Source organism: Hemitrygon akajei, chromosome 10 (assembly GCF_048418815.1).
Source record: "Hemitrygon akajei chromosome 10, sHemAka1.3, whole genome shotgun sequence".
Taxonomy (NCBI): Eukaryota; Metazoa; Chordata; class Chondrichthyes; order Myliobatiformes; family Dasyatidae; genus Hemitrygon; species Hemitrygon akajei.
The window spans coordinates 13,024,229-13,036,821 of NC_133133.1; the positions used below are offsets into that span (position 1 = coordinate 13,024,229).

Sequence of the window (12,593 nt, forward strand, 5' to 3'; positions counted from 1 at the left end):
TAAAAATGATGCAAAATTCATACAAGAAGTTTTTTGAACTTGGCTGATGCACATGATAAAATATTAATAGGTGGAGACTTTAATTTTTGTTTAGACCCAGTTTGAGATAGGTCAACTAAAGTTGTTACAAAATCAAAAGTAATAAAGTTAACTTTATCATTAATGAAAGATTTAAACCTGATTGATATATGGAGAAAAATTAATCCAAGAGAAAGAGACTATTCATTTTATTCAAATAGACATAAAACTTATTCAAGGATTGATTTTTTTTATTATCAAAAAATATTCAGGGTAGAGTGAAAAGTGTGGAATATAAAGCAAGAATACTGTCAGATCATTCCCCCTTGATAATGACAATGATAATGATGGATAAGTTGGAATCGATCTATAGATGGAGATTTAATTCAATTTTATTAAAACGTCAAGATTTTTGTGATTTTATGAAAAAACAGATTCAATTTTTTTTGGCTACAAATTCACACTCAGTTGAGGATAAATTTGTATTATGGGAAGCGATGAAAGCATACTTGAGGGGTCAGATCGTAAGTTATACATCTAAAATTAAGGAATACATGGCAGAAATAGATCAATTAGAAAAAGATATTACAAAGTTAGAAAAAGAATCTCAAAGATATACGACAGAAGAAAAACGAAGACAACTTGTTAATAAAAAATTACAATATAATACTCCAGACATATCGAACAGAAAAAGTAATTATGAGAACTAAACAGAGATATTATGAATTAGGTGAAAGATTACACAAGATTCTTGCTTGGCAGTTGAAAACAGAACAGGCTTCTAAAACAATAAATGCAATTAGAACAAGTGCAAATAAGATTACTTATAAACCTTTAGAAATTAATGAAACTTTAAAAAAAATTATACTGAATTATATCAATCAGAATCACAAAATAAGATTGCTGAGATAGATAAATTTTTATCACAAATAACTCTTCCAAAATTAAATTTGGAAGAAAAGAAAGGATTAGATATGCCCTTTACATTAAAAGAGGTTGAAGAAGCTTTAGGATCACTTCAGAGTAATAAATCCCCAGGAGAAGATGGTTTTCCGCCTGATTTTATAAAAAATTTAAAGATTTACTAATTCCTCCTTTTATGGAATTAATATATCAAGTGGAAAGAATGCACAAACTCCCACAATCTTTTTCAACAGCGATCATAACTGTATTGCCAAAAAAAGATAGAGATCCTTTAAAACCAACATCATATAGGCCTATTTCTTTGTTGGATTATAAAATCTTAGCAAAAATTTTATCTAATAGAATATCTAAATATTTACCAAAATTCATACATATGGATCAAACAGGCTTTATTAAAAATAGACAATCAACGGATAATATAACTCGGTTACTTAGCATAATTCATTTGGCACAAAAAAGAGAGGAAATGAGTGTGGCAGTTACCCAGGCTGCAGAAAAAGCATTTGATAGATTGGAATGGGATTTTTTATTTAAGGTATTGGAAAAATATGAGTTAGGAAAATCTTTTATAAAACGGATTAAAACCTTAAATATTAATCCTCAAGCTAAAGTAGTTACAAATGGTCAGATTTCAACACCATTTCGCTTAACAAGGTCAACTAGACAAGGCTGCCCAATATCACCTGCTTTATTTGCATTGGCGATAGAACCATTAGCGGAAATAATTAGAACAGATTCAGATATTGTCGGCTTTAGAGTTAACCAAGAAGAATATAAGATTAATTTATTTGCTGATGATGTTTTGATTTATTTAACAAACCCTTTGCAATCGCTGCAAAAATTATCTTTTAGATTGTAAGAACATGGGAAAATAGATAGATAGATAGATACTTTATTCATCCCCATGGGGAAATTCAACATTTTTTCCAATGTCCCATACACTTGTTGTAGCAAAACTAATTTCATACAATACTTAACTCAGTAAAAATATGATATGCCTCTAAATCACTCTCTCAAAAAGCATTAATAATAGCTTTTAAAAAGTTCTTAAGTAGTTTACTTAAATACATTAAATACAATCAACCCCGGCACTTTCAATATCAGGGTATAAAGTAAATTGGGTTAAAAGTGAAATTTTACCCCTTACCAACAGAGATTATAATCAATGTCGATTAGTAACTCAATTTCGATGGCCAATAAATGGGATAAAATATTTAGGTATAAGAGTCGATAATGATGTAAAAAATTTATATAAACAAAACTATTTGCCATTATTAAAAAAATAAAAGAAGATCTTGATAAATGGATGATGTTACCAATAACATTACGGTAATAGGTAGAGTTAATGCTGTAAAAATGAATATATTTCCTAGATTGCAATATTTATTCCAAACTTTACTAATACAATTGCCTCAGAAGTTCTTTCAAGAATTGAATAAATATGTGAGGAAATTTCTTTGGAAAGGAAAGAGGTCAAGAATATCATTGGAAAAACTGACATGTAAATTTGATTTAGGAGGGTTACAACTTCCAAATTTTAAGAATTATTATAAAGCAAATCAACTTAGATTTATTGCATCTTTTTTTGATGAAGAAAAACCGGCATGGATTAGAATAGAATTAGATAAGATAGGAGAAAACATACCAGTAGATTTTATATATAAATGGGAATCCAAATGGATACGGGAAAAAAAAGAATCTCTTATATTAAGACATTTGATTGATTTATGGAATAAGGTAAATATGGACGATGAGATAAAGAAATCTTTATTAGCAAGAAGAACTTTAATTCAAAATAGGCTTATTCCTTTTAGAATAGATAATAAACTTTTACATAATTGGTTTCAAAAGGGGATTAAATACATAGGTGATTATTTTGAAGGAGGTATATTGATGTCGTTTGATCAATTAAAAAACAATTATAAAATATCAAATAACATCCTTTTCTGTTATTTTCAATTAAAGGCCTATTTACGATATAAGCTGGGTCAAACAATGTTAATGCCAAAACCTAATGAAATAGAAATATTAATTTAAAAAGGAAAAATTAAAACATTTACATCTTGTATGTACAATTTGATTCAAAAACAGACAATTAAATCAGGAATTCATAAATCAAGACAAAAATGGGAATCTGATTTGAATATTAAAATTGATGGAAAAAATTGGTCAAGATTATGTTTTGATGGCATGATAAATACAATAAATGTCCGACTTAGATTAGTACAATATAATTTTTTGCATCAATTATATATAACACCACAGAAAATAAATAGATTAAATTCAAATATGTCTGACCAATGTTTTCAATGTAATCAAGAAATTGGTACTTTTTTTACATTCTACTTGGTCTTGTTTTAAAATTCAACCATTTTGGATAAATCTAAGACTTTTATTGGAACAAATTACTGGAGTACAACTCCCACATAGTCCAATATTATTTTTATTAGGAGACATTGCAGGGACAATACTGAAACTTAAATTGAATAAGTATCAGAAAAAATTTATAAAAATTGCATTGGCAGTAGCCAAAAAAGTTATCGCAGTTACTTGGAAATCTGACTTATATTTAACTATGGATCGTTGGAATAATGAAATAAATAGCTGTATTCCATTTGAAAAAACTACTTATAATCTAAGAAATGAATATGATATATTTTTGAAAATTTGGCACCCATATCTACAAAAGATAGGACTAAATATATAGGTCCTTTGAAGATAAAATTACAAAGTAATTGGGAAAAATAAAAATAAAAATTATTTTGAACTCCATGGAGCATGTGGGGATCCTCAGATATTCAGGCAATCTTTCTCTCTTTTCTTTCCTTTTTTTCTCTCTTTAGATAAGGGTTTAAGGGGGGGGGGAGGGGGAGGGTCAATATAATTTTTTTTTCATTATTCTAATATTTTCATTTTCTATGTAATTCTCTAAAAATGTAATAAATTGTTTTTAAAAAAGGATGTTGCTTGGATTGGAGGGCGTACCTTACAAGAATGGGTTGAGTGAACTTGGCCTTTTCTCCTTGGAGTGAAGGAGGATGAGAGGTGACCTGATAGAGGTGTACAGGATAATGAGAGACAGTGATCATGTGGTTGGCTAGAGGCTTTTTCCCAGGGCTGAAATGGCTAACACGAGAGGGCACAGTTTTAAGGTGCTACGACGTAGGTACAGAGGGGATGTCAGGGGTTATTTTTTCCACACAGAGAGTGGTGAATGTGTGGAATGCACTGCCAGTGACGGTGGTGGAAGTGGATACAATAGGGTCTTTTAAGAGTCTCTTAGATAGGTACAAGGAGCTTAGAAAAATAGAGGGCTACGCAGTAGGGCAATTCTAGGCAGTTTCTAGAAAAGGTTATATGGTCGGCATAACATTGTGTGCCGAAGAGCCTGTAATGTGCTGTAGATCTCTTATGTTCAATGAGTCCATCGGTTGCAGGAACAGTTCAGTGGCGAGTTGAGTGAAGTTATCCCCTCTGGTTCAAGAGCCTAATGGTTGAGGAGCAATAACTGTTCTTGAACCTGGTGCTGTGGGACCAGAGATCCTGTACCTTCTTCCAGATGGCAGCAGTGAGAAGAAAGTATCGCCTGGATGGTGAGAGTCTTTGATGTTAGATGCTGCTTTCTTGTGGTAGTGCTCTGTGTAGATTTTCTCAAACATGGGGAGAGCTTTTCCTGTGCAAACACTCCATTGATTGTTGTTAATAAACTAACTGACAGGAGGAGGACAAAAATCTAACCCTCTCTTAATGCTGCTCATCCTCCTCACTGAAACCTGATGTCCAATAAAACTCACAGCAGCACTTTGACCTGGAAGTAGTTCTTCTCAGAATGGCCAACAGCTGCTCTACCAAAGAACATCTCCCTTTTATTTTCTGCAAAGCCTGTCGGAAGGAAGGTTCTCAGCAATTCAGTGTTTAAACTCCTGCTATTCATCCTCATCACTTGATGAGCCTGTTGTAATTTTTTTTATATACATCTAGAGATACAACAAAAGACTTTGCTGCCCAACAAGCTCATGTCACTAATTACACCTATGTGACCAATTAACCTACCAGCCAATACATCTTTGAAATATAGGTGGAATCCAAAGCACGTATCGGAATAAAAAATACCAAATTTAATCATAACAGTCCCAAGCCCGGCTGCAAAAGGAGGAGGGTTGGTCATGGGCTGTAAAACCCCATCCCATAAAATCCCAGAGCTGCAGAAAAGCCAACACAGAAGCTGTAAAGGCCTCGGACCTGGGAGCGGAAGGATCTTCGCCTAGAAGACATACAAAGTCGTAGCTGAAAGCACAAGCCACATGGCCGATGAACTTTCTATAGGCCCAGGACAGGGAACTTTGGTGAAATTCTGTTAGTAGCCCACGCCCTTGCAGGGAGGGATGGGCTCAAGCAGTAGCAGCAATCCTCAGGTTTTAATTAAGGCTGAAAATTTGCGGACCACCCCAGCAAATTTTGCATCGTTGTACACGTTGTGGTCTTGTCCAGGGTCAGTTTTATAAAAATAGAGCTCTCCAGCATGAACATCACTGAGATTGGCTCTGAAAGTGGAGGGGTTATAGCTGACCCACAGGGTGTACCTGTAGTCAAGAGAGCGGATGGAGTATCCCATGATTCGAATGTCCTTCAGCAGAGGGAGGTCGGAGTTCAGCTGGGGTTTGTCTGCTGGCCGGGGATATTGGGTGAAGGCAAATGATTCTCCCTTACTTCCAGTGGCCTCAGCGTTTAAACGACTGGCCAGACCCCATCCTTCGGTGCAGAAGTCCACGTGAAAGGAAGACGAAGGACACGCAGGTGGTACAGGTAATCCAAGGAGTTCACAGAGCGTTGGGAAAAGGTCAACCAACTCCACATTGGTTTCCACCATTGAGACTGCAACACAGTTCAAACACTTCAGTTACTCACATTAAAAATGGGTCTTAAAGGAAATGAAACTTTATTCATAATAAAAATTATTTACAAGAATAAACCGTTCAATGCCTTTTCATTCCTTTCATTCATAGTCAAAGCTTTCCGTACCATTCTATTGCACTCATACACATCAACAGCACTGCTGCCATTCAGGTGGCACTCTGAGGTGGTATACTGCTACCAGCCCCTCCTTCTCAAAGTTCAATGTAAATTTATTATCAAAGTACAGAGCAGTGGCTGACTGGCAGGAGGCAAACAGTGAGAACATAGGGAGCCTTTTCAGGTTGGCTTCCAATGACTAGTAGTGCTCTACAGCGGTCTGTGTTGAGACCGCTTTTTACGTTATACGTCACTGACTTGGATGACAGAATTGATGGCTTTGTGGCCAAGTTTGTGAACGATAGGAACGTAGGCAAAAGGCCATGTAGTTTTGAAGAAGTAGAGAGGCTACAGAAAGAGAATGGGCAAAGAAATGGCAAATGGGACAGTGTTGGGAAGTGCACAGTCATGCTCTTTTGGTAGAAGAAATGAAAGGGTAGACTATTTTCTAAATGGAGAGAAAATACAAAAAATTGAGACACAAAGGGACTCGGGAGTCGTTGTGCAGGATTCCCTGAGGTTAATTTACAGGTTCAATTGATGGTGAGGAAGGCAAATGCGATGTTAGCATTCAATTTGAGAAGACTAGAATATAAAAGCAAGGATGTAATGTTGAGGCTTTATAAAGCACTGGTGAGGCCTCACTTGGAGTAGCGTGAGCAGTTTTGGGCTGCTTATCCAAGAAAGGATGTGCTGACATTGGACAGAGCTCAAAGTAGGTTCACAGAAATGATTCTGGGACTGAAAGGCATGTCATATGAGAAGCATTTGATGGCTCTGTCTCCCTACTCACTGGAATTCAGAAGTACGAGGAGAGACCTCATTGAAACCTACCAAATATTGAAAGGCCTCCATCCAGTGGATGTGGAGAGGATGTTTCCTATGATGGGGGGAGTCTAAGATCAGAGGACACAGCCTCAGAATAAAGTGGCGTCCTTTTAAAACAGAGGAATTTCTTTAGCCAGAGAGTGGTGAATCTGTGGAGTTTGTTGCCACAGGGAGCCGCGGAGGCCAAGTCATTGGGTGTATTTACTGGAAAAGAGTCTCGGACCGAAAAGACTGTTCATTCTTTTCCATAGATTCTGCCTGGCCTGCTGAGTTCTTCCAGCATTGAGTGTGTGGTACCTACCTCTTGGCAGCTTCCCCACTTTACTGGTAAGAGGACTGATAAAGGGAAATATCCTTCGCTTCGGTAGAGGTAAAGTTGCAGTCAGCCCCGGGACGTAAAGCATCAAAGGGACGCGAGTTGCCACGTCAAAATTGCTGTACTTGGCCCATTCGCCATGCTCACCCAGTGACCAACCTAATGGAGACGAGAAAAATATCAGAAAGAATTCTAGAACTTATAGGTCTTGAGTAGTGAGCATTGCAAAGTAAATTATCGAAGTATGTATATGTCATTGTATAATACATTGAGATGCATTTTTGCAGGCATTCACAGAGAAAAAACAGAATTTATGAAAAACTAAAGATCAAGTTTAATTATCATTCAATCATCCATTTTCAACCAAATGAAACCGTTTCTCTGGGATCAGGGTGCAAACTACACCATCAGCAGCACACAGCACATATAGTTATGACAACAGAAAAAAATGCAATCACATAAAAAAATGAGATAGCTCAAATCCCAGAATAGCAGGGTATGTAGACTGGTGTTGTCCTGGTCCAGCTTGTTCTTCCACCGAGTGAATGCTGGAGAGCGGCCAACTCCCATCTGAAAAGATTCCTACACACCCAGAGGCCTCTGCTCTCTCCCACACCTCCTCGGCATCTTCTTTTCTGGATGGCTGCAACAGGTGACTCTACAGCATGAGGGCCAGGTGACTGCACAACAACTAAGGCTCTCTCGCCGGCCTCGCCAATGAACCAATGAACTGGACATGCAGTACTCTATATTATCAATGTCCAACAGGGTCTTACAATCACCTGGAAAACATCCAAGACTGGTACCATTTGTTGGAATATGCACTCCCTTGGCACAACCGTACTTAGCAAGTCCAGGAGACAACACAACAACTTGTGCAATAAGTCCAGCTCCACTGTTATCAATGGGGTGGACCTGCAGTACTTAATATTCTTAATATCCAGCAGTGTCTTGTGATCATAAAAAAGGACAAAAGAATGAACAATTACACCTTTGGTTGGATGGGACAGGCCGCTGCAGCCAAGAACGTCACCATCTTCCCAGAGATTCAGAAAGACCGACAAACATCCAACGTGCAAAAGATGACAAACTGTGGTAAGTGGCTAAGTAATCCTTGGCAAGTTAACAAACATAATTCTGAGGAAGTTCTTCCAAGTTGTTTTCCAAATTTCTCTGCTTGATTTGCTTTCCTTTGCCTAAGCTCTCTAATGCCCCTGAGGAATTCCTTCATCACAGGAATTCCATTCACATTCATTCTATCCTCCCTGAGCAGTCTCATACAATTTCTGGAAATCAGAGTTCCTAACCTGATTTCCACTGACCCCTCGGTTAACGGTAGGGGTTTCATAGCATAAAAGAGGTTGGGAACCCCTGGGTCAGACACACTCATCAATTTCACATGCCAGATGTTCCCCTACATCCCATCTCAATCAGATTCTTGTGACATTACAGATGAGACAACCAGGCTCTCTGTCTAGGTACCTCCTTAGTCTGACAAGCATTCAAGCCTGAAGGGTATTACTGAAACACAAAATGAACACAAGTCCCCATTTTTCTAATCTCCAGTATTGTACCTGATATCACATTCTTTCCCACGTCTTAATGCTGGAGCCAGTTTAAGTAAACCCAGATATTTAGATTGTGTTGCAACAAAACTTCAATTAATTATTTCACTATCCAATCTCATAGTGAAGTTTACAAAGACTTGTTTTCACTTCTTTTATATACTGGATGTTGTTAAAGCAAAGTCCTTCCATGTTATATGCCAAGTTCAAGACTCTCCAGGAAATTTGCACTTACCCTGTCTGCGCTCATGATAATTTTATGTCTATCAAATCTCCCCTCATTTTCTTATGCTCCAGGGAATAAAGTCAAAACCGATTTAACCTTTCCCTATCACTCAGATCCTCAAGTTCCGGCAACATCCTTGAAAATTTTCTCCATATTACAGTCACAGAACACTGCAGCACAGAAACAAGCCCTTCTGCCATCTAGTCTGCAGCAAACCATTAACCTGCCTAGTCCCACTGACCTGCAGCCAGACCATCATCCTCCGTACCCCTCCCATCCACGTATCTGTGCCAAATTTCTCTTAAATATTGAAATCGACCCCGCATCCACCACTTCTGCAGGTAGGTCGTTCCACATACTCACCACCTTCTGAGTGAAGAAATTCCCCTCATATTTCCCTTGAACCTTTCATCCTTCACCCTTAACCCATGAACTTTAGCTGTAGTCTCACCCAACCTCAGTGGAAAAAGCTTGCATTTCCCTGTCTGTAAACCTCAATTTTATATATCTCTATCAAATCTCCCCTCATTCTTCCATGATCTGGGGAATAAAGTCTTAACCTATTCAACCTTTCCCTATAACTCACATCCTCAAGTCTAGTCAATATCCTTGTGAATTTTCTCTGCACCCTTTCAACCTTATTTACACCTTTCCTGTAGTTAGGTGAAGGAAACTGCACACAATACTCCAAATTAAGCCTAACAAAAGTCTTATATAAACATAAAATCCCAAATCAACATGACATGCCAACTCCTGTACTCAATACATTGACTTATGAAGGCGAATACGCCAAAATCTTTCTTTACGATCCTATCTACTTGTGAAGACACTTTCAATGAATCATGGATCAGTATTCCCAGGTCACACTGTTCTACTTCATTCCTCAGTGCCCTGCTGCTCACTGTGTAAGACCTACCCTGATTGGTCCCCCCATTTGGCAACACCTCACACTTCTCTGCATTCAATTCCATCTGCCATTTTTCAGCCCATTTTTCCAGCTGGTCTGGATCCCGCAACAAGCTTTGATAATCTTAAATTTGATACTTGGTAGTTAGTCACTCTTGATCGTTTTAACATCTTCCATGCTGGCAGGTGACTAGAACTACACATGATACTCCAAATTAGGTTAGGCCTCATCAACGTCTGATGAAATTATTTAACCTGTATGCAATATCACCAAACATACAAGTGGCTGAGTAGACCCAGTAGCTCCTCACCGTGGTCAGACGTGAACACGATGATTGTATTTTTGGCCAGCCCTTCTTCCTCCAACGCATTCAACAGTCGGCCCACTTCACCGTCCACATAAGAGACTGCAGCAAAGTAACTCTGGCGGATCAGCACCTACGAAATACGGAGGGCACACTGGGGTAAACTTGTGAATGATGCCCAGACTGGAGGACAGCAAGGAAGGATATCAAAACTTCCAGTGGGATCTGGACCGCCTGGGAAAATGGGCTGAAAAATAGCAGTTGGAATTTACTGCAGACAAGTGTGAGGTGTCGCACTTTGGGAGGACAAACTAGGTCTTACACAATGAGCGACAGGGCACTGGGGAATACAGAACAGAAAGATCTGCGAGTGTAGATCCATTATTCTTTACAAGGAGAATGGGGTTGAGAGTGACATGGATCAGCCATGACAAAATGGCGGAGCAGATATGATGGGCCAAATGACCTAATTCAGCTCCTATGTCTTATGAAAAGTGGTATTACAGGTAGATGAGGTTGTAAAGGTAGCTTTTGGCACAGTTGCCTTCATAAATTAAAGTACTGAGATGGCATGTTATGTTGAACTTACAACATACAAGACATTGGTCAGGCCTAATTTGCAGTATTGTGTGCAGTTCTGATCACCTGCCTACAGGAACGGTATTAATAAGATTGAATGAGTGCAAAGAATATTTAGAAGAATGTTGCCAAAACTTGAGGATCTGACTTATAGGGAAAGGCTCAATAGGTTAGGAGTTTATTCCCTCCAAAGTAGAAGATTGAAGAGAGATTTGATAGAGGTAAACAAAATTATTAGGGGTATAGATAGGGTAAAGGGTGACAGGGTGGAGATACGTCTCTACCAAAGGAGGTGCAAGGCACTCATTCCCTCTGCTAGCCTGCAGGTCACCCTTGGGCAAGGTGTGACACCTGCTTAGTCACCCACCACACCCCCATCCGCACCAAACCGATCATGGGTCTCATGAAGCATTGGCAGCTGATGGTCGTATGAGCAGCTGATGCATTTCTCGAGTCCTGGCTATGCGACCACTGATGCCAGGAAGACAATCTCTGAAGAGTATTGATAGTGACTGGGGTCCCTCATCTTGTAAAGACGCTGCCCAGAAGATGGCAATGGTAAATCGCTTCTGTCGAAAAATTTGTCAAGAACAATCACGATCGTGGAAAGACGACGATGGCCTACGTCATACAACGCAGCACGTAACAAGCACAGAGAAGGTAAATGCAAGCAGGCTTTCCCCACTGTGTTTGGGTGGCACTACAACTAGAGGTTATGGGTTAAGGATGCAAGCTGAAATGTTTATGGGCAACATGGAGGGCAGTTTCTTCACTCAGAGTGGTGAGAATGTGGAACAAGCTGCCAGCAAAGTGGTAGATGCAATTTTGATTTCGACATTTGGATAGGTACATGGATGGGACAGGTATGGAAGGGTGCAGCTTGGTAAGACTTGTGATATTAATAGTTTGAGACTGGATGGGCCACAGGGCCTGTTTCTGTGCTGTACTGCTCTCTGACTCAAATGACATGGACTTATAGCCTCACCCTCCCTCCACCACTGATGTGTGGTCACGGGGACCAAATCTTGAATTGCCCACCACACAAGGTGGTGAGTCACCTCTCCTGTCAGACTTTTCCCAAACAATTGAGCAATGTTATAAAAGCAAAGGAAGCAAGTGTTTCTATAAACATTTGACATTTAAGAGGTTCGTTTTCCTCTACTTACTGACTCCAGAAAGAACCAAGCTCAGACAAATGTAAGATGACGTTCTAGAAGCTAGAGAGGAAATGAGCAGATCAGACAGTATCAGTGGAGGAAAATTTACAGCCAACATTTCCTGTAGACTGCAAAGAGGCGAGGTAGCTGGTATCGAAAGGTAGGTGAAGGAGTGGAGGATGTCAGTTGGATCAGGTGAGGGGGCTGATAGGGAGGCAAAGGTGAAGGGAGGGAATTATGTCAGAAGTTTGAAGGTAATGAGTGGAGATCACTGCCACAAACGGCTGTGGTGAGCAAGTCATTGGGTATATTTAATCATAAGTTTATAGAGCACTTTTCATACAGATGATGTAGTTCAAAGTGCTTTACAATAGGATAAAAGTATAAACATGAAAATAAAAATAAGAAATATAAAAATTAACATGAAAATAAAAGACAAGGAGAGGTTAGTTAAAAGCAAGCTTAAGTAAATGGGTTTCAAGCTGGCATTTAAAAGTGTCAAATGAGTCTGCATCTCTTGCAGTTTTGGGTACTGAGTTCCACAGTTCAAAAAAGCTGACCTGCCAATTATCTTTCATGGGAAATAGCTTAAATTTAAGAGACTGGAGGAGGACCTGTGAGCTCCAGTAGGGTTATAAAACAAAAGAGACTCTGTGTTGTACTTTGGTCCCAGACCACTGAGAGCTTTAAAAGCAAGTAAGAGATCATTAAAATCAAATTCTAACAGATACAGGAAGCCAATGCAGAGTAGCTAGC

The 12,593-nt window shown here is 38.8% G+C and overlaps 1 protein-coding gene across 1 annotated transcript in view; it reads right to left on the reverse strand.

The window, feature by feature from the left end:
* Positions 1 to 392: 392 nt before the first annotated feature.
* ids (iduronate 2-sulfatase) overlaps positions 393 to 12,593 on the reverse strand; it is a 42,488-nt gene continuing 30,287 nt past the window's right edge. The window contains exons 7-9 of the mRNA XM_073057795.1: positions 10,108 to 10,234; positions 7,085 to 7,258; positions 393 to 5,817 (exon numbers count right to left, since the gene is read on the reverse strand). Coding sequence (XP_072913896.1) covers positions 5,354 to 5,817; positions 7,085 to 7,258; positions 10,108 to 10,234 — 765 coding nt within the window. The 3' untranslated portion in view covers positions 393 to 5,353. The remainder of the gene's footprint in view (positions 5,818 to 7,084; positions 7,259 to 10,107; positions 10,235 to 12,593) is intronic.